The 27,528-nt window shown below is 34.1% G+C and overlaps 4 protein-coding genes and 1 long non-coding RNA gene across 7 annotated transcripts in view; 3 read left to right on the top strand and 2 right to left on the bottom strand.

The window, feature by feature from the left end:
- Positions 1-27,528, top strand: part of LOC143202419 (adenylyl cyclase 78C) — a 128,032-nt gene that overhangs the window by 59,133 nt on the left and 41,371 nt on the right. The gene's annotated exons all lie outside the window — the stretch shown is intronic.
- Positions 1-27,528, bottom strand: part of LOC143202455 (uncharacterized) — a 110,844-nt gene that overhangs the window by 56,473 nt on the left and 26,843 nt on the right. The window lies entirely within an intron of this gene.
- Positions 363-1,791, top strand: LOC143202439 (uncharacterized). The gene has a single exon (XM_076413974.1). The coding sequence runs from the start codon at positions 439-441 to the stop codon at positions 1,702-1,704; it is 1,266 nt and encodes a 421-aa protein (XP_076270089.1). The 5' UTR covers positions 363-438; the 3' UTR covers positions 1,705-1,791.
- On the bottom strand, positions 10,254-12,440 carry LOC143203124 (uncharacterized). The gene has a single exon (XM_076415262.1). It carries the CDS (start codon positions 12,421-12,423, stop codon positions 10,363-10,365), a length of 2,061 nt encoding a protein of 686 aa, XP_076271377.1. The 5' UTR covers positions 12,424-12,440; the 3' UTR covers positions 10,254-10,362.
- On the top strand, positions 24,904-26,941 carry LOC143202428 (uncharacterized). Its single transcript, XM_076413964.1, has one exon. The coding sequence runs from the start codon at positions 25,123-25,125 to the stop codon at positions 26,893-26,895; it is 1,773 nt and encodes a 590-aa protein (XP_076270079.1). The 5' UTR covers positions 24,904-25,122; the 3' UTR covers positions 26,896-26,941.

Below are 27,528 nucleotides of genomic sequence, written 5' to 3' on the forward strand. Positions count from 1 at the left end.
GTTTCAGTGCCTGCAATAGTGGAACCATGCAAAGCATTTCCTCGGTTTCGCCTATTTAAGTGAAACCTCTCTATAATACTCTGTGATATATACATTGTACCAATGTTTCTCTTTTTAAAGTAAGAAAATGATCAGAATATAGGCAAGCACCTGATATAACGTAAATAAAATTGCGGAGGATGGATGTAACTGAGAATCATTAAATTGTAGTAGATAAAAATTTGATTTATTGACATATCCAACCCCTTAGATAACTGTTAACAATGTTTTCGAAATAAAAAATCTGCTATCTGCGCTATAAGCCAGACGGCTTAGTACCGCCTGATAAAGTCTCCGCGACGTTCAATGACGTCCTTATCTCGGACTTGAGAAGTGACGCTTCTGAAACCCGACCAGTTGCAATCCGTGTTCAAACCAGGCGCATGTTTACCGGTCTAGATGTCTTCGACCGTCGCATCGCAACAACATATCCTGTCGGCGATCGAGCGAAGGCTGCACCACAAGGACTTCGTGATCGAGAGCCACGTGACCGAGGAAGTGACGGAAAAAATGGGCCTACTGGCCAACCACGCGTTCGCCCGCGTCACCGTTTTCGATAAATCGGCGAAGACGGAGCGCGCGTTGAGTTTCTTCCTCAAGATCTTCCCACGGGAGGAGGCCGTGGCGACGTTCGCTCGAGGAGCCGGCGCATTTCCTCGAGAGGAGTTCGTCTACGAGACGCTGGACGAGTTCCGACTAAAAGGTATCGATATCATGGACAGCTGCACGTGCCAGTGTTACGGTTTCGAACCCAGCGGCTATATAATCCTGGAAGACCTCGAGGCACAAGGATATCGAACCCCCGACAAGTCACAATGCCTCGATTATGACACTATGCTACTGGTTCTCCGACATATGGCTCAGTTTCACGCCGCCAGCCTCATTTACGAAGAGATCCGGACGAAAGAGACGGGGGAGACCTTCAGGATCATCAACGGTAATGAGGAACGACTCAGGGAGACCCTATATGATGACAGTGAAGGGTTCGCCAACAAAGATACCCTCACGTCAGCTTTGAACTGTGTCTTAACCCAAATCCGCTACTTTAACTTTCCGGAAATCCTGGAAAAGTCGGGAAAGCAGTTCGAAGAATGCGTTAAGGAGTTTCATCAGATGATCTTCCCCTTGGTTAAGCCGTCTCATAAGCATCGAAACGTTCTCTGTCACGGCGATTTATGGGCTTCTAATTTCCTGTTGAAGCAGGATCAACACCAACAGGTGGTCGGGTGTAAATTGGTGGATTTTCAAAGTGTCAGGTACGCACCGCCAGCCCACGATGTCGTGTCTTTTATTTACCTAAACACGTCCAGGTCCCTGAGACAAGAACGTATGTACGAAGCTCTGGGGGTGTACTACAGCTACCTGGAGAAAAGCGTCAGATACTCAGGGCTCTCGCTGAAAAACCTGATTAGTTTCGAGGATTTTTTGGAATCCTGCGAGGAGCAGAAACTGTTCTCCGTTATCTTCGCCGCTGAGATATTGCCGCTGGTGTTAGGGGACCGTGGCAAGATCGAGCAATACTTCAACGACGCTGAGATGTACAGGAAGGTGTTTCGGGAAGATAGAAGCGTCCTGGTATCTGACAACGCTCACAACGAGTGGTACATCGCAAGGCTAAAGGAATCCATAGAAGATCTGAGAGACGAGTGTGAAAAATATTTTTAGAACATGGAAATGTAATATAAAAAGTCGAAAAATATATACTATACAATTTAGTGCTTAATTTTAATATATATCAAATATCAAAAATAATATTTATTTTAATTAAGCCGTACGGGCTTGAACATCATTTCATCTCATCTCACATAATTACCATATCGATGTACATTTCTATTTTTAATCTTTTTACAAAAAAATTATAAGATAAATTTTCAAAATATATCTATTATAGGGTGAAATAAACAAGAATCAACATTAAACAACTTTAGAATTTATGGTTTCTGTCACATAAACAAAAATACACTAATTTTTTAACATACACTTTTCTTGGAAAAAATAAAAAACCAGCATTTGTATAAAAATTATAGTGCTACCATTTGATTCAACGCAAAATTATCTATAAGGCATATCTATCTATATGACTTAAACAGAAATCCGCTAATTCCTTGAACATACACTTTCCATGGAGAAACTAAAAAACCAATATTTGTATCAGAATTATATAATTAACATTCGATTCAGAGTGAAATTCTCTATAAGACATGTCATTTTCATTAACCCGGGACAATTTGAATGGAAATGGTAGCAAAAACCTTGAAAATGGCAGAAAATCGCAAAATTTCACGACATGGAAAAAGTGGCAATATATTTCGCCTCTTGGATAAAGATGAAAACTCCAAAATATATGTATTTTGGGATGAAATAAACGAATATCCAGGTTAAATTTATTTAGAACTTATAGTTTTTAAGATATTTGACATAAACAGAAATCCGCTAATTTCTTGAACATACACTTTCCATGGAAAAACTAAAAAAACAATATTTGTATCAGAATTATATAACAACCATTCGATTCAGCGTGAAATTCTCTATAAGACAAGCCATTTTCGTTAACCTGGTACAAATTGAATGGAAATGACAGCAAAAACCTTGAAAATGACAGAAAATCGCGAATTTTCACGACTATATACATGGAAAATGTGACAAAATATTTCACCTCTTGGATAAAGATGAAAACTACAAAATATATGTATTTTGGGATGAAATAAAGGAATATTCAAGTTAAATTTACTTAGAACTTACAGTTTTTAAGATATTTGACATAAACAGAAATCCGCTAATTTCTTGAACATACACTTTCCATGGAAAAACTAAAAAAACAATATTTGTATCAGAATTACATAACAACCATTCGATTCAGCGTGAAATTCTCTATAAGACATGCCATTTTCGTTAACCTGGTACAAATTGAATGGAAATGACAGCAAAAACCTTGAAAATGACAGAAAATCGCGAATTTTCACGACTATATACATGGAAAAAGTGACAAAATATTTCACCTCTTGGATAAAGATGAAAACTACAAAATATATGTATTTTGGGATGAAATAAAGGAATATTCAAGTTAAATTTACTTAGAACTTACAGTTTTTAAGATATTTGACATAAACAGAAATCCGCTAATTTCTTGAACATACACTTTCCATGGAAAAACTAAAAAAACAATATTTGTATCAGAATTACATAACAACCATTCGATTCAGCGTGAAATTCTCTATAAGACATGCCATTTTCGTTAACCTGGTACAAATTGAATGGAAATGACAGCAAAAACCTTGAAAATGACAGAAAATCGCGAATTTTCACGACTATATACATGGAAAAAGTGACAAAATATTTCACCTCTTGGATAAAGATGAAAACTACAAAATATATGTATTTTGGGATGAAATAAAGGAATATTCAAGTTAAATTTACTTAGAACTTACAGTTTTTAAGATATTTGACATAAACAGAAATCCGCTAATTTCTTGAACATACACTTTCCATGGAAAAACTAAAAAAACAATATTTGTATCAGAATTATATAACAACCATTCGATTCAGCGTGAAATTCTCTATAAGACAAGCCATTTTCGTTAACCTGGTACAAATTGAATGGAAATGACAGCAAAAACCTTGAAAATGACAGAAAATCGCGAATTTTCACGACTATATACATGGAAAATGTGACAAAATATTTCACCTCTTGGATAAAGATGAAAACTACAAAATATATGTATTTTGGGATGAAATAAACGAATATTCAAGTTAAATTTACTTAGAACTTACAGTTTTTAAGATATTTGACATAAACAGAAATCCGCTAATTTCTTGAACATACACTTTCCATGGAAAAACTAAAAAAACAATATTTGTATCAGAATTACATAACAACCATTCGATTCAGCGTGAAATTCTCTATAAGACAAGCCATTTTCGTTAACCTGGTACAAATTGAATGGAAATGACAGCAAAAATCTTGAAAATGACAGAAAATCGCGAATTTTCACGACTATATACATGGAAAAAGTGACAAAATATTTCACCTCTTGGATAAAGATGAAAACTACAAAATATATGTATTTTGGGATGAAATAAACGAATATTCAAGTTAAATTTACTTAGAACTTACAGTTTTTAAGATATTTGACATAAACAGAAATCCGCTAATTTCTTGAACATACATTTTCCATGGAAAAACTAAAAAAACAATATTTGTATCAGAATTACATAACAACCATTCGATTCAGCGTGAAATTCTCTATAAGACAGGCCATTTTCGTTAACCTGGTACAAATTGAATGGAAATGACAGCAAAAACCTTGAAAATGACAGAAAATCGCGAATTTTCACGACTATATACATGGAAAAAGTGACAAAATATTTCACCTCTTGGATAAAGATGAAAACTACAAAATATATGTATTTTGGGATGAAATAAAGGAATATTCAAGTTAAATTTACTTAGAACTTACAGTTTTTAAGATATTTGACATAAACAGAAATCCGCTAATTTCTTGAACATACACTTTCCATGGAAAAACTAAAAAACAATATTTGTATCAGAATTACATAACAACCATTCGATTCAGCGTGAAATTCTCTATAAGACATGCCATTTTCGTTAACCTGGTACAAATTGAATGGAAATGACAGCAAAAACCTTGAAAATGACAGAAAATCGCGAATTTTCACGACTATATACATGGAAAATGTGACAAAATATTTCACCTCTTGGATAAAGATGAAAACTACAAAATATATGTATTTTGGGATGAAATAAAGGAATATTCAAGTTAAATTTACTTAGAACTTACAGTTTTTAAGATATTTGACATAAACTGAAATCCGCTAATTTCTTGAACATACACTTTCCATGGAAAAACTAAAAAAACAATATTTGTATCAGAATTACATAACAACCATTCGATTCAGCGTGAAATTCTCTATAAGACATGCCATTTTCGTTAACCTGGTACAAATTGAATGGAAATGACAGCAAAAACCTTGAAAATGACAGAAAATCGCGAATTTTCACGACTATATACATGGAAAATGTGACAAAATATTTCACCTCTTGGATAAAGATGAAAACTACAAAATATATGTATTTTGGGATGAAATAAACGAATATTCAAGTTAAATTTACTTAGAACTTACAGTTTTTAAGATATTTGACATAAACAGAAATCCGCTAATTTCTTGAACATACACTTTCCATGGAAAAACTAAAAAAACAATATTTGTATCAGAATTACATAACAACCATTCGATTCAGCGTGAAATTCTCTATAAGACAAGCCATTTTCGTTAACCTGGTACAAATTGAATGGAAATGACAGCAAAAATCTTGAAAATGACAGAAAATCGCGAATTTTCACGACTATATACATGGAAAAAGTGACAAAATATTTCACCTCTTGGATAAAGATGAAAACTACAAAATATATGTATTTTGGGATGAAATAAACGAATATTCAAGTTAAATTTACTTAGAACTTACAGTTTTTAAGATATTTGACATAAACAGAAATCCGCTAATTTCTTGAACATACATTTTCCATGGAAAAACTAAAAAAACAATATTTGTATCAGAATTACATAACAACCATTCGATTCAGCGTGAAATTCTCTATAAGACAGGCCATTTTCGTTAACCTGGTACAAATTGAATGGAAATGACAGCAAAAACCTTGAAAATGACAGAAAATCGCGAATTTTCACGACTATATACATGGAAAAAGTGACAAAATATTTCACCTCTTGGATAAAGATGAAAACTACAAAATATATGTATTTTGGGATGAAATAAAGGAATATTCAAGTTAAATTTACTTAGAACTTACAGTTTTTAAGATATTTGACATAAACAGAAATCCGCTAATTTCTTGAACATACACTTTCCATGGAAAAACTAAAAAAACAATATTTGTATCAGAATTACATAACAACCATTCGATTCAGCGTGAAATTCTCTATAAGACATGCCATTTTCGTTAACCTGGTACAAATTGAATGGAAATGATAGCAAAAACCTTGAAAATGACAGAAAATCGCGAATTTTCACGACTATATACATGGAAAAAGTGACAAAATATTTCACCTCTTGGATAAAGATGAAAAGTCTAAAATATATGTATTTTGGGATGAAATAAACGAATATCCAGTTTAAATTTACTTAGAACTTATAGTTTTTAAGATATTTGACATAAACAGAAATCCGCTAATTTCTTGAACATACACTTTCCATGGAAAAACTAAAAAAACAATATTTGTATCAGAATTACATAACAACCATTCGATTCAGCGTGAAATTCTCTATAAGACAAGCCATTTTCGTTAACCTGGTACAAATTGAATGGAAATGACAGCAAAATCCTTGAAAATGACAGAAAATCGCGAATTTTCACGACTATATACATGGAAAAAGTGACAAAATATTTCACCTCTTGGATAAAGATGAAAACTACAAAATATATGTATTTTGGGATGAAATAAAGGAATATTCAAGTTAAATTTACTTAGAACTTACAGTTTTTAAGATATTTGACATAAACAGAAATCCGCTAATTTCTTGAACATACACTTTCCATGGAAAAACTAAAAAAACAATATTTGTATCAGAATTACATAACAACCATTCGATTCAGCGTGAAATTCTCTATAAGACATGCCATTTTCGTTAACCTGGTACAAATTGAATGGAAATGACAGCAAAAACCTTGAAAATGACAGAAAATCGCGAATTTTCACGACTATATACATGGAAAAAGTGACAAAATATTTCACCTCTTGGATAAAGATGAAAACTACAAAATATATGTATTTTGGGATGAAATAAAGGAATATTCAAGTTAAATTTACTTAGAACTTACAGTTTTTAAGATATTTGACATAAACAGAAATCCGCTAATTTCTTGAACATACACTTTCCATGGAAAAACTAAAAAAACAATATTTGTATCAGAATTACATAACAACCATTCGATTCAGCGTGAAATTCTCTATAAGACATGCCATTTTCGTTAACCTGGTACAAATTGAATGGAAATGACAGCAAAAACCTTGAAAATGACAGAAAATCGCGAATTTTCACGACTATATACATGGAAAAAGTGACAAAATATTTCACCTCTTGGATAAAGATGAAAAGTCTAAAATATATGTATTTTGGGATGAAATAAACGAATATCCAGTTTAAATTTACTTAGAACTTATAGTTTTTAAGATATTTGACATAAACAGAAATCCGCTAATTTCTTGAACATACACTTTCCATGGAAAAACTAAAAAAACAATATTTGTATCAGAATTACATAACAACCATTCGATTCAGCGTGAAATTCTCTATAAGACATGCCATTTTCGTTAACCTGGTACAAATTGAATGGAAATGACAGCAAAAACCTTGAAAATGACAGAAAAACGCGAATTTTCACGACTATATACATGGAAAAAGTGACAAAATATTTCACCTCTTGGATAAAGATGAAAACTACAAAATATATGTATTTTGGGATGAAATAAAGGAATATTCAAGTTAAATTTACTTAGAACTTACAGTTTTTAAGATATTTGACATAAACAGAAATCCGCTAATTTCTTGAACATACACTTTCCATGGAAAAACTAAAAAAACAATATTTGTATCAGAATTACATAACAACCATTCGATTCAGCGTGAAATTCTCTATAAGACAAGCCATTTTCGTTAACCTGGTACAAATTGAATGGAAATGACAGCAAAAACCTTGAAAATGACAGAAAATCGCGAATTTTCACGACTATATACATGGAAAAAGTGACAAAATATTTCACCTCTTGGATAAAGATGAAAACTACAAAATATATGTATTTTGGGATGAAATAAAGGAATATTCAAGTTAAATTTACTTAGAACTTACAGTTTTTAAGATATTTGACATAAACAGAAATCCGCTAATTTCTTGAACATACACTTTCCATGGAAAAACTAAAAAAACAATATTTGTATCAGAATTACATAACAACCATTCGATTCAGCGTGAAATTCTCTATAAGACATGCCATTTTCGTTAACCTGGTACAAATTGAATGGAAATGACAGCAAAAACCTTGAAAATGACAGAAAATCGCGAATTTTCACGACTATATACATGGAAAAAGTGACAAAATATTTCACCTCTTGGATAAAGATGAAAACTACAAAATATATGTATTTTGGGATGAAATAAAGGAATATTCAAGTTAAATTTACTTAGAACTTACAGTTTTTAAGATATTTGACATAAACAGAAATCCGCTAATTTCTTGAACATACACTTTCCATGGAAAAACTAAAAAAACAATATTTGTATCAGAATTACATAACAACCATTCGATTCAGCGTGAAATTCTCTATAAGACATGCCATTTTCGTTAACCTGGTACAAATTGAATGGAAATGACAGCAAAAACCTTGAAAATGACAGAAAATCGCGAATTTTCACGACTATATACATGGAAAAAGTGACAAAATATTTCACCTCTTGGATAAAGATGAAAACTACAAAATATATGTATTTTGGGTTGAAATAAAGGAATATTCAAGTTAAATTTACTTAGAACATACAGTTTTTAAGATATTTGACATAAACAGAAATCCGCTAATTTCTTGAACATACACTTTCCATGGAAAAACTAAAAAAACAATATTTGTATCAGAATTACATAACAACCATTCGATTCAGCGTGAAATTCTCTATAAGACATGCCATTTTCGTTAACCTGGTACAAATTGAATGGAAATGACAGCAAAAACCTTGAAAATGACAGAAAAACGCGAATTTTCACGACTATATACATGGAAAAAGTGACAAAATATTTCACCTCTTGGATAAAGATGAAAACTACAAAATATATGTATTTTGGGATGAAATAAAGGAATATTCAAGTTAAATTTACTTAGAACTTATAGTTTGACAGATATTTGATAAGATATTTGACATATTACCACCATCCGATTAAGCGTAAAATTCTGAAAATTAAAAATTTGAATGAAAATAGATGGCGCCACACGATCTTATTGAACAACCCACTATTAACAAACATTGAAAAACAATGTGATATACAAATAATTATCTATAAGATAGGTCCAATTATCAATAAAAACAGTAAATAAATATATTCTTATAATGATTTTAATAAACAATATTTTACTAAGAAATTTATATCGAAAATATTAATATAATGATATTGTTTAATAAATATATATTGGGTGAATGAATGAATGAATGTATAAAAGGTTTAATGATGAAAATGTTGAAAACAAAATGTTGGATTTTAGAATTTGTATTTTAAGCATATTGGTAAAATGCTCTATTAATAGCGACATTTAGTCATCGGTTTGGATGTTTTAAAATTAATTATTTTGACACTCCTGACAGCTAAGAGAGAGTGGTTGGAAATCGTTTCAAAAGCATAGATAGTTCTAGAAATATTGTATTTGTTTTTTTGGTTGTTATGCTTACTCGACATCAAAGGTAAAAAGATAGACTTTTACACCAGTTGTTATAAAGCTGTGATGCATGTTGATTCTTACGTTTTAGATACAATTTACAATAGGTGTCAGTGGAAAAAACATCATGGGAGAATCTTGGGGGCATAGAACATTCGTCTTATTTACCAAACATGGCCCCTTTTGATTACTGCTTGCTCTAATCATATGATCTTGTTCAGCCAAATGTATTTATTCAGAAGATGCTATGAATAATCATTGGTAGAAATCTCGGGGGATAAAATAATGAACTATACACATGTCCACAATATAACCTTGAATCTACAACGGCTCACAATGAAGATGTTCAGATGTTCTGCCTACTGTTATTATGTGTGAAAGTAGAGGACCAGGATAGAATGATTACTTGAAAAGGCTATTTTGGGAATATGCATTTTTAGAGAATAGAAGTGATAACTACAATAAGTTCGCCACAGGGTTTCTGCAAATATATCATTTCGATTTTTTCCATTTAGTTGTGGACCTATCAGTGATGAACATGGATAAAGCTATGTCATTGATGTATAGTGTACGGACTAGTGGAAAGGAACAAAAAACTTCTATCAGAAAAACTCGATCTAATAAAAATGATTGTATAAATTGATTCATGATCATTTTAATTTTGTGGTTGGGCAGTGATTACACGATACTAAACAAGAACAAAAGTTACTTTTGACTTGAATTTGGCCCATCAAAATAAGACAATAAAAGCTAACAGTATATATAAATAATATTTTATTTATAAAGAAAGTTAATTAATTATTTGTACTCTTCATAATAGAAAGAAGCATTAACCGCATTCTTATTCAGTTGTTTTGCATCCAACATCAACAGTGTCTTTCCACAGACATTAGATCAACTAAATCTCGCACGTTGTCGGCCATGGCTTGTCGGTAGTACTCGTCAGCCCATACCATGTCGATGAAATCTCTTTTACTGGCCTGGAAACATTTATTGAATTCCTCTTCGTTATGAAACAAGGCCTCTCTCATTTCGGAACTGATTTTTGAGATAACGTTGTATGATATCTTCACGTACAAAGCTGCTGGTTTCATATATTCCAGGCTCTCGTGGAAAGACTGTTTGGGAAAGAGTTTCTCTGGATCGAAATCAAAACTATCGATTGTTCGCGAGATGGTTTGATAATATTCTTCAATCAGCTGGTCGTAGTGTTGAAGCCTGGTCTCTCTAGTTGATGAAAGGTACAGAAAGAATAGCAGTTCGTATGCAGGGGGCATATATCGTAAACCTTGCAGGTCCACCAATGCGCATCGGTCTATGAGACCGTCCTTTCCATATCGGAACAACATGTTACCCAAATAAAGATCGCCATGCACTATTACGTTTCGGAATTTTTTGGAAGTCCGGATGACTTCGAATATGAATGTGAATGTCTCGTCAAGGTACTTGGATACTTCCTCAGCTGATACGCCCTTCGAAATATCAGGAAACAACTCCGTCAGATATACCATCGCTTCCCCAACTGACTTCAAGTGTTTCACGTAAAAATGGGATTCCTCATTGACAAATATGAACTCTTTGTAAAGCAGAGGGTAGATATCACCCAGCCGGATAGGTTTTTCTTGTTTCAACGACAAAATCTCCTCCAGAATCAGAGACAGGGCCGTTAATTTCGCTAGTACCACTACGCCGGATCTCAATCCGTGATAATCCAAGTTGGAGTTGATCGATACGGGTTTAAAGCCTTTCTTCGACATGTTACTCAGCACCAGCATCCAATTCGTTCTGGAAAGGTAACACCTCGCAGTAAAATCCACCAGTTCTCCTAAATTGTTTTCTTCAAACAGCGGTAGCAAGGTGTTGTAGAAAAGATCCTCTTTCTCTGCGATGCCCTCTTTGATAGTCTTCTGGAGGACCTCTATGGGCGTTATCAGCACCTTCACGAACAGATTCAGTTCTCGTTCTTCGCCGTTCACCTTAACCACGATGTCCAGGAAGAAATATTCTCCCAGATGACCGTTTTTTTGCTCCAAATATTGAACCTGGTACTTCACAAACTCGTATTGTTGATTTTCGAATGTTTTTTTCAGAATCTCGTAGACGTCCTCCTGATTTATCAGCGGATATTTCAGATAATTCCTGAAATTGAAGGTGAGATCGTCCCAGGTTGGGTTCCGTAACACCAGCTGGGCTTTTACTATGGGAAGTAGTGCTCGTACAGTAGTCTCTTCATATTCTTTCGTTATTTTATCTGATAATCTTTGGTCCAGTGCAGATCTTAGTGTATGGAAATAGCTCTGAATTAAAGGCACGAAATGATATTGGCGGAAGTTTTCGTCAGTCAACGAGAACAGATAGAGTAAAGCGTCATAAACTGGCGACAATCGCGTTAAACACTTCTTGTGGTTTGGGATAGTAATTAAGGGACATCCTACACTGTCCACAATCAAACCATCTTTCATATTGACCGTCAGATCTTTGCTGAGACGCTGTAGGACATAATCTAGCATTGTCTTGTCCGCTTCATTAATATACTGAGTGTTGTAGACATCATTAAACAACTCTTCGTCTTCTTCATCGATCAAATTTGCTGGTGAGTTTAGAATTTTCGCTTGGTGCTTTGCCAAGGCTTCTAAAATACTGTCTAATATATCGAAGTCGGTTGCTTCAAAAGCTGGCGATGATACGTTGGATTTTTTCTCGAATGCAACAGCGGGCTCGTCGTCGGACGTGGTTAATTGAAGTAAAACTGACCAACGGCGGTTTTTTCTTTGAACGCTGTTGACCTTGCCTGCGGTAATCACAAAGTAATCTTTTGGGAGGCTGTCGGTTGCCGCAGTCAACGCGTACACTCGTCCGTTATTTTTACACGGTTTCAATGTCGAACTGTCGAAGCTTAGCAGCGGCTCTCGCGATCCCGCCGGCATCGTAGTGGAGACTGAATCTGAACCGGCAGGCGGTTGGTTTATATTGTTTTTGGGGACATGGAATGATAAACAACTAATTTTAAGGATCGATTAACGGACTCAAATGTTTTCGGTAGTATTTTTTTGGCGTTCTTATGTTATAAGATTCACGATATAATTTTTTTAATGTATTAGTGTTTGATAACTTAAATTTATAAGTACTACAAATTAGTTAGTTAGATTTTTAAATTTCAACCTTTATTGTGAAAGATCTTATGGCTTAATATGAAAGATGAAAGTATTTCCATCTCGAAAGAACTATGTATCTCTTGAAGCTATTCACGAATTGGCCCATTTATTGGTATCTTCATAAGAAGTGAAGCGCTACTCATAGGTCACGACTCATATGTCACAATAAGTAATAATTAGAAGGAGCATGATCTGGATAATACTACTATTATATTACTATATAAGTAAATAATTAGCTTTTAAAGTGTCACCAACTAAGTTGCTTGTTCTTGGTGGTTATTTCTGAATACTAAATAATTTATTAAAATACTCGAAAGTTATATTTTAGAATTAAATATGAATATTTGTTTGCAAAATATGTGTTGATAATTTAAAGTATCAATTCCTTATTTTTACGATCAAACTATAATGAATTATATATATATATATATATATATATATATATATATATATATATATAAAATTGTATGTTCAAGAAATTAGCGGATTTCGGTTTATGTCAAATATCTTAAAAACTATAAGTTCTAAGTAAATTCAACCTGTATATTCGTTTATTTCATCCCAAAATACATATATTTTGAGGGTTTCATCTTTATCCAAGAGGTAAAGTGTTTTGTCATTTTTTCCATGTATATAGTCGTGAAAATTTGCGACTTTCTGCTATTTTCAATGTTTTTGTTGCCATTTCCGTTCAACTTGTGCCAGGTTAATGAAAATGACATGTCTTATAGAGAATTTTACGCTGAATCGAATGGTGGTAATATAATTCTTATACAAATGCTAGTTTTTAGTTTTTCCAGAAAAAATTGTATGTTCAAGAAATTAGCGGATTTCGGTTTAAGTCAAATATCTTAAAAACTATAAGTTCTAAGTAAATTTAACCTATATATTCGTTTATTTCAACCGAAAATACATATATTTTGGAGGTTTCATCTTCATCCAAGAGGTAAAATATTTTATCACTTTTTCCATGTATATAGTCGTGAAAATTTGCGACTTTCTGCCATTTTCAATGTTTTTGCTGATATTTCCGTTCAAATTGTACCAGGTTAATGAAAATTACATGTCTTATAGAGAATTTTACGCTGAATCGAATGGTGATATAATTCTTATACAAATGCTGGGCTATTGGTTTTTTTTCCATGAAAAGTGTATGTAAAAATAGTAGATCCCCGTTTATGTTGGAATGCTTGGAAAAGATAGCAGTCCAAACCTATTTGTACATCTAAAAATCTCTATTATCAGAAACAGAAAAACAAGAATATTTTAAAATAGATTATGCAAAAAATCTTTAGCAAAACGGTTACTTCTTTATGATATACGGTGTGAATCATATAATTTATATTTAGATTTTCTGCATTTCTTTTCTATCCAGTCTCCACTAAAACGTTGTTTTTCTTTGGCTGACTTTTTCTTCGGATTTATTTCAATGAATTATTCGATGTCTTATTACGGATGTTATGCCCAATCAATATTGCTATGTTACACAATATTACCAGGTACTTTTAAGTATTTAATCGTCGTGCAATGTTCAGTTTTCGTATAAAGTATTGACGCGAATAAATAATTTTAGACTGAGTATTATTGAAATTTAGCATCTAATATCTAGTACTAAAGATCATATTAATTTTAAGTTTTTTTGTGAATGAAAAATTGTGATACGTTCTAGACGATGCTATTTTCCAGACTCAGGCTCATACCGTTAATAATACTTAACAGCCGTATGCACCAGACATCGTGTCCTCAGATTATATATTATATCTTAAAGAACAGTTCACCTTTTTTTTAGGTAAATACTTGGACAAGGTAGCAGGCTTGTATTAATAGCAACAGAAAAACAAGGGTATTTTAAAAATACATTATGCAGAAAAAATATTTCTTTACCAAAACGTTTACTTCTTTATGATATACGGTGTGAATCATATATTTAAATTTAGACTAGAAAACTTTCCTGCCTTTCTTTTTCAGTCTCCATTAAAAGGTTGTTTTTCTTTGGTTGAACCTGGGTTTTTCTTCGGATTTATTTCAATGAATTAATGAAGGTCATATTACGGATATTATGCCCAATCAATATTGTCATATTACACAATATTACCAGCTTATTTAGAATAAATATTATTGCAAGTAATACTGATTGGAGATAAAATAATACTTAATAATTATATAAAAATGCAATATTGCGCAATATGATTACTGTCCAAAACTTTCACAATTTCTCACTATACTCGAAAAACTTCGACAACAGACGCAACAACATGGCTATGCGGTCGAATTTTTGTTTTGCACCGTACATACGAATGGTCCCGGTCGCCAGTAGCAGTATTGTTTATTTCCGATATTACTCGATGGCACAGTGTAGGCGCTATCTAAAACGATATTACGATTTATTTGGCCTACTAAATCGCTAGTTGTTCAGCTTTATTTAGTGCGATGGCTCGGTTAATCGGCTATTGTCCGAAACCAAATCCTGGCGCTTTTTTTTTAGGACACATCTGATGTTGATGTGGTTGACAAACATGATTGGTTTGATGATGGACAATTTTCAAAGCATTTATTTCATTCCGAATAAGGTATCTCCAAAATATGATTTTTGAATGCTTCAATAGCTTCTTCGGGCGATGAAAATCGTTGACCACACAGTTTATTCTCCACGGATGGGAAGAAAATTAAGTCATTGGGTGTAAAATCAGGGCTGTACGGCGGATGACCCATCAACCGGCGTCTCTTGTTTGTTTTCTTTATTTCACTGAAGGCTTCTGGCAAACAAATGGTTGAGTACAGAATATACTGTTCTATGATCCTTTAGAGGCACTGTTGCAATATGACCAGTTTTTCCGAAGAAATAGAAATAGAAATTTTTTGCACCAATCTGCAGGAGTCTTTTTTTGAGCGATTGTCAAATTGTGTGGGATCCATTGTGAACATAACTTTCGCACAGCTAAGTTTTCATGTAAAATAGCATATATTCTGGTGGAACTAATACTTAGGCATGCCTCAATCTCACAATAGGTGACATGACGATCTTGCTTAATCATTTCGCACACAACATGGATGTTTTCTGACATAACAGCCGATTTTGGACGACCTTCACGAAACTCGTCGGACAGCGAACTACGACCACGATTGAATTCACTAAACCAGTGATACACGGTGGTTTTTGATGGAGCTCCATCGCCAAAAGTCAAATTAAGTTGACTGATGCACTCTTGTTGCGATAATCCAAGTGGAAAATCGTAAAAAATCATCACACGAAAATGTTCACAATTCAGTTCCATTTTTTGGCGAGACCAAACTTTCAACTAAATATAAAATAAACAAATAACGTCCGTGCGACAAAATATTCTGAGTATATCGTCAAAAATGTGAAACTTTTCGATGGAACCGTCAGAAGAACTCACATGACAACAGTGTTGCCAATTGCCGAAATATAAATAATTCTTCGTCTAATAAATAAATAAATAAACTTTCGTCGTCGATTTATATCAGCATAAGTCATGACGCAGATGTGTATATATTGTAGCATTAATATTATCGAATATATACGGCACAAGTCGAGAGTAGTTCTCCATTTTCTAACAAAAAACCTAGCATCCTTTTCATAAACTATCTAATTATTGTGCAATGTTCAGCTTTCGTTAAAATATTGGGTCTGTATATTAATTTTAAAAGATTTATGGATTTATTTTTATATATATGACTAAAAAGAAAAAGGCGGCTGATAGTCATCGAACATTATTTGTTTTACACGAGAATTTAAAGGTATTACTTGATGAAACCGTCAATGGGGATCGATCGACAAAAATTGAAGTGAATGAGCTGAGCACTGATGGAAAAAACTTTAAATCTCAAAGACATATATATTAATCCTCAGCATGACAACGCAAACGTACATGGAAGCATTAAGATGGAAAGTGCTACCCCCTTACCGTATTCTCAAGACCTTGCTCCTTCTGATTACTACTTGTTCTGCTCCACTTTTTATGAGGATGGGTCAAAAAATGGATCGATTCGTGGATAACATCAAAAGATGATAAAATTGTCTGAAAGATGGGAAAAAATAGCAACACAAAATTGGACAACATTTACTTATTGTCTTACATTTACAACTTCCTTCATAGTTAAGCTTCAAAAACTTTTTATGACTAGCACATCTAGGTAATGGATATAATAAACCTTCTGAAATAATTCTTACAATAATTATGGCACCATATTCCTTTCTTTATTCTTTTTTGAAGGTATTCTATTAAGCGGAATTAACTTATTTATCAAGAAATTATCAATTCAAGGAGACAAAGGGGCGTCAATCAACATGACGACAAAACCTAGAAATCCGTTTTTTAAACCCACCTTCTATAATACAGATAGATAATCTATTATCCAGCAGCATATCACGAAATTAACTTTCATTAGTGTGAAACGTTTAACAGTCACATTAAACATTACTATTATTTGCGGCTTAAATTAACGATATATTTCTTTGAACTATTTAAGCGCAAGCAGAATTATGTTGGGAACAGACTGCTAATTAAGCTCTATGAGCTCTATTAGTAATGGGGCTTTCCCATCTGTATATCATTAGAATTCGGCGCAAAATTGCTCCAACGTTTACAAGCAAATAGCCCAATAAGTCATTATTTTAAAAAGTATCGTTATCTGCTATTATCCTATGAATCAGGTCATTTCGGGAAACTAATTAGTTCTTTTAATCCATTAAGGTTAGGTGTACGTAGACATCTTAATGTTTAAATATAAATAAAACATATATACTAGGAACTTTCACTTTTCCGTTGGTACTTTTCTTCTCAGATGACTCCTCTTGTATATTATTTTGATATATTTTTCACAAATAATTATAATTAAAAAATATACACTTTAATGAACGTGGATTACTTTTTCATTGGCGTTATAATTAACTAACTAGCGCTAAATTAGCAATTATTAAGTGTAATTTATAGTAAAACATCACATAATAAACATTAAGGGTCATTAGTGTATTATATCTAATTATTTTATTGCAACGTTACGCAATATTTTCATCTACAACTAGGTGATTAAGGTATCATACGAGTACAAAGTCTCCAAAAACAAAAACACAAAATCATGTTCAGAATTGTATAAATAGTATCATAAACTAATAGATTTTGATATCATTCAACAAGGTCAATTGAAAAGTCCCCGGCCTACCATAGTAAAACACATTTTTTGAGAATTTTTTTTTATTCAACATAATTCCCTTCAAGGATGATACACTGCTTATAGCGACCTTCTAACTTTTCGATACCATTTATGTAGTACGATTTATCCTTTGCTTCAAAATAGGCCTCCTCAGTTTAGGCAATCATCTGTTCATTCAACGAAAATTTCTTCTCAGCGAGCATTCTTTGACATCTGAGAACAAGAAATAGTCGCTGGGGGCCAGATTGGGAGAATACGGTGGATGAAGAAGCAATTCAAAGCCCAATTCATGGATTTTTGCCATCGTTTTCACTGACTTGTGACACGGTACGTTGTCTTGGTGAAGCAGCACTTTCTTTTTCTTCAAATGCGGCTGTTTTTCGGCGATTTCGTCTTTCAAACGGCCCAGTAACACTATGAAATGGTCGCTGTTGATGCTCCTTTCTTTCTCAAGGTAGTCAATGGAAAATATTCCATGCGCATCCCAAATTACAGACGCCATAACCTTGCCAGCCGACTGTTGCGTTTTCCCAATCTTTGGATTGGGTTCATCGTGTGCAGTCTACTTGGATGACTGTTGATTGGACTTGGGAGTAAAATGATGGAGCCATGTTTCATCCATTGTCACATATCGATGCAAAAACTCGGGTTGATTACTCATCATCAGCTTCAAACACTGCTCTGAATCATCAACTCGTCGTTGTTTTTGATCAAAAGTCAGCTAGTGCGGCACCCACTTTGTACAGAACTTTCTCATACTCAAATATTCGTGAATGATATGATGTACATGTAAAATTGGTATCTTTAGAGTATCTGCTATTTCATACAGTTTCAATTTACAGTCATTCAAAATGATTTTGTGGATTTTTTAAAATGTTTTCGTCGGTAACAACCTCTTTTAGGCATACACTCCGTTCACCGTCTTCGATCCTCATTTCACCACGTCTAAACTTAGCATACCAATCCCTGATGGTCGATTTTCCTAGGGCAGTGTCCAGAAACTCGACATCAAGCCGAGTTTTATTATTATTTTTTATTTTTATTTTTTCTCTAGTTGTTTTTCAACATAAGTTTTGCTTGTTTCTTACCATTCTTACTTTTTATTTCACTTTTATTCATTATTCACCTTTTTCCACTTTTATTGGTACTTCTAATCGTATATCTTCTTATTTATGGTTTTTATATATGTTCACTTTTCAACTGCCTTCCATCTACATTGAAAACCTTGTTTTTTATAATTTCTTTATGAACATATTCTTGATTCCTGATTTTGGTTACCTATTATTTATTTTTTAGCTGTGTTGGTGTTTCCAAACCATTACTTTTAGCAATCTCTTGATGATTTGCTTATAGTCAGTTAAAATTGCATATTGTCAAGAAATAAGATTGTAATTCTGTTATCGTTAAAAATTTGCAATTGAATAATAAATTTCTGGTCACTAGAAAATCTTATGATATAAAATACGCAGTGAACTGTCGAAAAATATAAATTTTGCTTTGTCTTTTTCCATAACAAAAAATATTTTCTCCGGCCGCCGATTTTATTAAATTTTCAGATTCTTCTCTCTGATCTTATTTGATCAAAACATATTGCAAATCACGTAATGTGAGTAATATGCAGTCTCCTATTATCTTTTCCTCTATAGACGCTTTACTACTTATCTAGAAATATAATTAGTCAAGCTGGGTTATCGTTAAACAAATGAAATATTAACGGCATTAAATCTGCTTATCACTAAAATTCAAATAACTCATAGCTATTTATTTTAAACGAAATAAATCCATAATAAACAGTAAGAAATTGTTTGCATGAAAATGCTTAATCGAAAACGATCAAACTATTTGTCCTTCATTCATTATTGAACAACCAATTACCTTCGCTATAGCAAATTCGCTTTAATGAGTTTAGGGAGCATTTATTAGCTGTACAAATACGAAACAGTGAGAACAGCAGTTGCTGTTTTCCATTGTGAATATAATCAACGACGCTAAGAGTATGGAATTCTCAATAGGATAATTTGCAGAGTGTAAGTGTAATGAAAAGCTTCATTTAGTGCCTTTAGATCATGATGGCCTGCCTAAACAATATGCGGCATTACCAGTCCTTCAAGATACTGTTCAGAAAGACAGAGTGTCTGCGAAGTTGTGATTTATATTAGCTCTACAAGATCAGGACCAAGAGTTCACCACTTTCGAAGATAAAAGCAGGAGGAGCATTACAGACGAATAATTAAGAAATATGTTCTATTTAAGCTGATGTTTTCGTAAACAATGTCAGTGACAAGACGTTGTACAGTATTAATTAACTAAACTTAAACTATTATTTTATGAAACTGTTATTTCTAGTACTATATATTTTCTAAAATACCATCAAAAAAAAATCAAATTTCTTATCATGATGACTTTTTGTAATTTTTAGGGTAACATCATAATTCTGTTACTATACTGTTTCTGAGCAGAAAACTGACTGACGTGATTTTAATAGCATTTTCGAAACCAGCTTTACACCTTTTAGAGAATTTTCCTAAAGTTAAAATGAACCTTTGAACATTAGGACATCATAATAAATTATTTTAACGACTTAACTTTACGTCTGCCCTGGTAATATTATGTTTATCACTACATAGTATAAAACAAAGTCGCCTTTTCTGTCCCTATATCCCTATGTGCGCTTAAATCTTTAAAACTACGCAACGGATTTTAATGCGGTTTTTTTCAATAGATAGAGTGATTCAAGAGGAAGGTTCATATGTATAATACATGTATAATATACTAAGGCAACATTGCTAATTTTAGAGGTTTCTAACGTGATGTCGTAAATTAACCTATTTTTTTAGGCTTATTTAGCAATTAGCAAAAACGCTGCCTAACCCTACGAGTTAGATCAAATTAATGTACTACAGTATTGTACACCATAAAAAGGTCTACAAAAAAGTCCGCGATGGTATATGTTTATATTTTAGGGATAACCCACATTAACCATTTTTATTGTTTACTTTTTACGTGAGAAAATGGCTTATTTACGAAGTTATTTTAAACAATACGGCATTAATCCTTATCGAATTAAGTACCTTAAATACAGTGTGCAATTAATATAGATCAATATGGTTCCTTACAGCATGTAAATTAAACAAATATTTTCGGAGATATTACAAATTTAAAATTTGCGTTTAAAAATGTGTAATGTAATAAAAATTGTATGAATTTAGATATTCCAAAGATAGCAGGAAATCTTCATAGTAAGTATAGGGGAAGAGGAATTGTTTTACTCCAAATTTAATGCGTGCAGGCCAAGGGCAGTAATGAATGAACCAAAAATACTGGATCGATTTTAATCATGTTTTCACTGAGTGACATAGGCATACATATTTTATGCCCGTGCAAAGTCGGAGCGGGCCTCTATGTTTTTATATATAACGTTCATATTTTTTCTGTAGTGTATTTAATTTAGTATCAGCATTGCACCCGTGCGAAGCCGGGGCGGGTCGCTAGTATGCCATAAAACAAACTTTGAAAATGTCTTGAAAAGGCATTCTTTTATATATATCGTACTATCAAAAATATACTAATTATTTATGAAAGAGGGAGACAGAGACAGAGAGAGAGAGAGAGAGTGAGAGAGAGAGAATATAGCGCCAAAACCAATTTACAAACTATGATAGCAAGATTGCAGCATTTGAAACGGCTGAAGTTGAGAAAACAGCAAAATAACGAGTCAATACATCCATATGATTGGTAAAGATCACAATCTCACCATTCCCAAAACATTTAAACGTCTATTAATACTGTAACAATAACTTTCTAATGAACGTCACGTATCTCCTGATATTTTCAACAAAAGGTCTTAGAAATATCTAGGAAATAATTAGCTTAAGCAACTTTTAAGTTTTAAGTAAATTTGTTAACCGAAATACAAAGCATCCCAATTTTTAAAAATAACATGACTTGAAATATGTTGTTATCATAATGTTGTATACAAAAGTTCGGATACCAACAAGCTGTCGTATCTATATAGTAGATGTTGGGTAAGGATTATAGGTAGAAAAATGTATAAAACAATATTTGACGGTCTAAATTATTTATTTATTTAGAATTTATTTAAACGACTCTTGTTAAAGAAAACATTATTTTGATCAAGGACGATCTTCGTTTGAGTCAAACCACTTGTAAACATCCAGTAGGCATTGGAGGTTAGATACAAATTATAATATGGTTGGCAAAGGAATTCGAAGAACAATTTGTTTAATTTGACCACAATTTTGATAGACCTGTACCACTGTTCGTTATGCTGATAAAACATTTTTTTCCTTCGTATTTTCTTATTCTTTTTTATTTTTTAGCTAGTGAACAAAATTCACTCAGGCATTCATCCTGAGGATCCTATCCATCTCCCTCAGCTTCAAATAGTCCTGAATCTAACAACAATTCTTCCACTATAACCACCGTAGCTTTTAAACTAAATACCCCATTACCAACTTGGTTGATGCAGTGGTAAAGGCAATAAGGCGACAGGACGATCCACCTACTGTTGCGATAGTTGTGGGTTCGTATCCTGTTGGGGCACGGTCTTAAATTTATGCCCCAGCAGAATTCGAATCCGCGACTATCGCAACAGTAGGTGGATCGTCCTGTCGCCTTTACCACTGCGCCAACCAAGTCGGTAAAAAAATAAGATTACAGTTTTACTTTATTATAATAAAATAATCTATAAAAAAAGGTTGACACCAAAATTTAAGTAACCGTTTAGTAGAACCTGAGATCAAATCTCATGATAAAAGTATCGAAAAAGTAATTGGGACAAAAACGCGCAAAAATCAAGTTTAGATGCTGAGTCATTAAAACAACTATATCTAAAAAAATAATTTAAATATTAAAAGGCATATTTTTAAATCGCCAAGAAAGCAACAAAAAAACACAATATTTTCTACATTAGAAGACCCCTTAAACTAAAATTGGCTAAAATTCTTATCAAATAATATCCTAGATAAAAATAATATTTAAGGTTCACTTAGAGTGAGATTGTTTCGCCTTGAACGACAATCGTGTTATATAATAAAATTAATATTGTTTTACGAATGCTGCGAAATGAATATTCGTTGGAAACATTAATGAGAAAATACGAGTGGAAATATCTCATTCTGTTTCAGATATAAAATGAATCTGCGGTAATATCACCTTTCTATGAATAGTTGAAAATTGTTGTGAAAACTCTGGAACTATCACGTATTGGGTTTGGGAAGAGTTGGTGACGTCTTTTTATTAGTAAAAACAAATTAATTTGGTATAACGGGAAAACTGATCTATTTATACAGAATATTCTCTGTCTGAGATATATTGTTTCGCTTCAGATTACAGTTTTGTAATGTAATACGAGGACAGCTTGATAAGTTTTCGACCAAAAGCATTTTATTTCTCAATAATAGATCAATTGAAAAGTTCCCGGCCTGACACATAGATGGCGCTAATAGAATTAAATGCATCTGTTTTTTAATTAGCCCTAACACTCAAATGATACGTGTATAAATTTGACAGCTGTCAGATCATTAGTTTGTGAATTGTAGCACTTTGAGTGAAGCAGCTTTGTTATTCTAAAAAATGGATAAAAAGGTTTTTCGTGTGTTGATAAAATATTGATTTTTGAACGGAAAAAATACAGTTGAAACAAAAACTTCGCTTGATGCCGAGTTTCCAGACACTGCCCAAGGAAAATCAACCATCAAGGATTGGTATGCTAAGTTTAGGCGTGGTGAAATGAGCACCGAAGACGGTGAACGCAGTGAACGCCCAAAAGAGGTTGTTACCGACGAAAACATTTTAAAGAATCCACAGAATTATTTTGAATGACCATGACCATGTCAATATCAATGACAATGATAAATTGTAATTGAATGAAATAGCAGACGCTCTAAAGATATCAACTGAACGTGTATATCAAATCATTCACGAATATTTTGATATGGGAAAGCTCTGTGCAAAGTGGGTACCGCGTGAGCTCACTTTTGACCAAAAACAACGACGAGTTGATGATTCGGAGCAGTGTTTAAAGATGATCAAGCGTAATAAACCCGAGTTTTAGCATCGATATGTGACAATGGATGAAATATAGCTCCATCATTTCACTCCGAAGTCCAATCCACAGTTATCCGAGTGGACTGCGTACGATGAACCCGCTCCAATGCGTGGGAAAACGCAACAGTCGGCTGGCAAAATTATGGCGTCTGTATTTTGAGATGCGCATGGAATAATTTTCAACGACTACCTTGAAAAAGGAAGGACCATCAACAGCGACTATTCCATCGCGTAATTGGGCCGTTTGAAGGACGTAATTGCCGAAAATGGCCGCATTTGAAGAAAAAGAAAGTGCTGTTTCACCAAGACAAAGCACGGTGTCACAAGTCAGTGAAAACAATGGCAAAAATCCATGAATTTGGTTTCAAATTGCTTCCTCATCCACCGTATTCTCCAGATCTGACCCCCAGCGACTATTTCTTGTTCACAGATCTCAAAAGAATGCCCGCTGGCAAGAAATTTTCGTCGAATGAAGAGGTGATCGCCGAAACTGAGGCTTATTTTGAAGCAAAGGACAAATCGCACTACAAAAATGGTATCGAAAAGTTGGAGGGTCCTTGAAGGGAATTAAGTTATAAAATAAAAAGAACTAATTTTGCTAAAAAATGTGTTTTACTATTGGTAGGTCCAGGACTTTTCAACTGAGCTGTTATCATAGACTTCTTATCTTATTTTGGTAATACTGTTAAAACAAATTTTTGTAATATTATCATATCATTCTAAGTAATTCTCTTTAGACTATTATAAGAAGTCGAATTTCGAATACATGGCGATCTCTAGTTATATAATGTATATTATTGTGATTATTTATTATATATTATCTGTCATCTAGGCTATTCAAGGCCCAACTATATAACTCTAACCGAATCGTAAATATTATTATTAACTAGCATTTTATTTCGGAGATAAGTTTCATTAAGATTCAGACAGCGGCCGATCCCGATGACCAACGTTTCCAGTTGCCAATTTTATACTTACTGAGAAAAGCGGGCGGCTTCATTCAATTTAGTTCGTTCGCGGACCGCGCTATAAAACAACGTCGAACATCAGCGTTGTTTTGTTATTCGTCGTAACTAGGCCCGCTTGAACAGACGTACTACACCTATCAGATACTTTAGTCGCGAAATTTTTCGTCTGTACGAGATCGGACCGGCAGCAGCGTCGAGTGCGTATAGTTCCGTATCGTTGTTATCGAGTAAAATTTTCGCATATCATCCCGTCGCGACGATGACGAAATTACGAGACAACAACCTGGAACAGATCCAAACCTACCTCAAGGATCTGGCCAGGCGCCAAGCGACGTACTTGAACCAACACCACGACACCTCCGATTCGGAAAAGTTGACCCTTCAGCCTACCGATTCCGATCAAGATCCTTCCATCGTCGAGAAGCTCAACGCCGAGATCGGGAAACTGTACGAAACCGGCGTGGTGGTACCCCGAACCGAGCTCGTCGATGATGGAGCTGTGTTGGTATCTCCGATTTACGATGCTCTTTCTTTCATATTCAAGTCCAGCGACGAACAGTTCCGACAGAAACATCTCGACGACTTAGTGGGTAAATATTTCCGGTTTTTGGAGGAAGAACTGGTGGAGGATCAACGAGAGAAACTAACCGAGGATTTTATCGAATACTCCGTCCGTGTCTTCTTACCGGCCGTCAAAATGGCGATCTCCTTGGAACTCCTCGACGACACTCCCAAAGACCTTCGTCGAAACATCAACAATTTCATCAAGACGCCTCTGTTAAACCAGGAGGATCTATACGTGATCATTCGGAACAAACTGGGAACCAACGAGTATCATCTGCTTAGTTACGGTATGAGGTCTCTGAATGAAAGCAACGGACATCTCGGTCAGTACTACCACCTTGATATAGAAGTTCGACACGGCGGAGAAGACCAAAAATTCACGCTCTTCGCCAAGTTCATCATCCCGCCGACTGAAACGATGGGTGCCTTCGTCAAGTCAGGCCCGGCCAAGCGAGAACATTTCTTCTACAACGTCCTGATGCCGTTGTTCCGGGAAAACGGCCTGGGAGATCTACTGGATTTTGCTCCCACGTGTTATCTGAGTCGTATCGGATGGCTTCTCGTTCTGGACGACCTCGGCCAAGAGGGATATTTGGGTCTGAAGCCGAACAACGTTCTCGATTATGACGCTCTGATTCATGTGGTGTCGTCTTTAGCCAAATTGCACTCCTGCAGTATAATTTACGAAGAGTTGGTTTCCAAACGCCGAGGTATCCCTTACAGCCTGTTTGATGATTTCGGAGAGATCCTCACGGATCCAACAATGAAATATGACGAAGCAAACCCGTTGAAAGCTATCTTCGATGCCAGTAGAGATGGTATAAAGCACATATTCGACCTAGTTCCCGATCTAACCACGCCAATGGATCTTTCCAAGGAGGAACTGAGCCAATGTATCGATGATGTCTACATGACCAATTTCACGAAGCTGAAGCAGAGCGACACGTACCGAAATGTAATCAGTCACGGGGACATGTACATGGGGAACCTCCTGGTGAAATACGACTCCAACCAAACGGTAACCGACACTCTTCTGGTCGACTTTCAAATGTTGAGATACACTCCGCTACCCACCGACGTATTGTGCATCCTCCATACTGTTACTACCAAAGAAACCCGGGATAAGCACCTGGTCCAGTTACTGGAACAGTACTACGACGACGTAAGGCAAAATACCAAGAGGTTCGACGTGGACCTCGAAGAGATCTACACCAAGGAGGAGTACTGGAACAGCATCGAGTACACCAAGTCGGCCTGCCTCGTCACCGCGATGGAGTACAACCACATTATCCACGTGGATCCAGAGTTTCGAGAAAAATTATTCCACGACCAACAATTGTTCGATTACTATATTCACGCCAACAGAAACGCTTTGATTGACATGAACTGGTCGAATCGGCATTATCAATCGTTGCTGCGTGGTATGGTGGAGGATATGATCCAATTAATAGGTAGCAAAAACTATTAAATTATTGTTAATTTATTGTAAATAAAGTGGTGTTGTTTTTGGTTAAGTGTTTTTATTATTATTTTTTGGTTTATTCCATTTTTATACATATTTTGCAGAATTCAAGATCGAAATCTAAAATCTTTACACCAGTAGTTACAGACTCAGTATCCACAACCAAGAATTTGTGTATAATGCAACTAAATATACTGCTTATTATCAGTTAATCTCAAAAGCTCTGTTTAAGTAAAGTAGATTCGTCATTAGATGTACTTGCATCCGATACTTTTAAAATTAAAAAAGAATAGCGGGAATATTTCTATCTTCCGTATATAATCTATAAAAATGAAATTCTATTAGATAGTCGGACCAATTCGGCTAGTTTTGATTTTAAAATTTCTGTGGAAGTCTAGTGGAGGTTTATGTGGTGAGAAAATGCAGAAATATTGCGAGAAAAATACTAAAAACGACAATTTTGTTTTCCCGAAGTGTCACTGTAACTGTCATCAATAGTTTCACCGTCAATTATGTATGGATGCCTTCAGAAGATTAATTTTTCCACAGTGGCCGTTTATTATTTTACCACTATGTATATTTCATACGAAACATGAAAATCATATACAAAAAAATGATAAATATGATAACAATATAATG

Source organism: Rhynchophorus ferrugineus, unplaced genomic scaffold (assembly GCF_030347505.1).
Source record: "Rhynchophorus ferrugineus isolate W39M unplaced genomic scaffold, kcgeb_rfMv2 rfM9, whole genome shotgun sequence".
In the NCBI taxonomy this organism is placed as follows: domain Eukaryota; kingdom Metazoa; phylum Arthropoda; class Insecta; order Coleoptera; family Curculionidae; genus Rhynchophorus; species Rhynchophorus ferrugineus.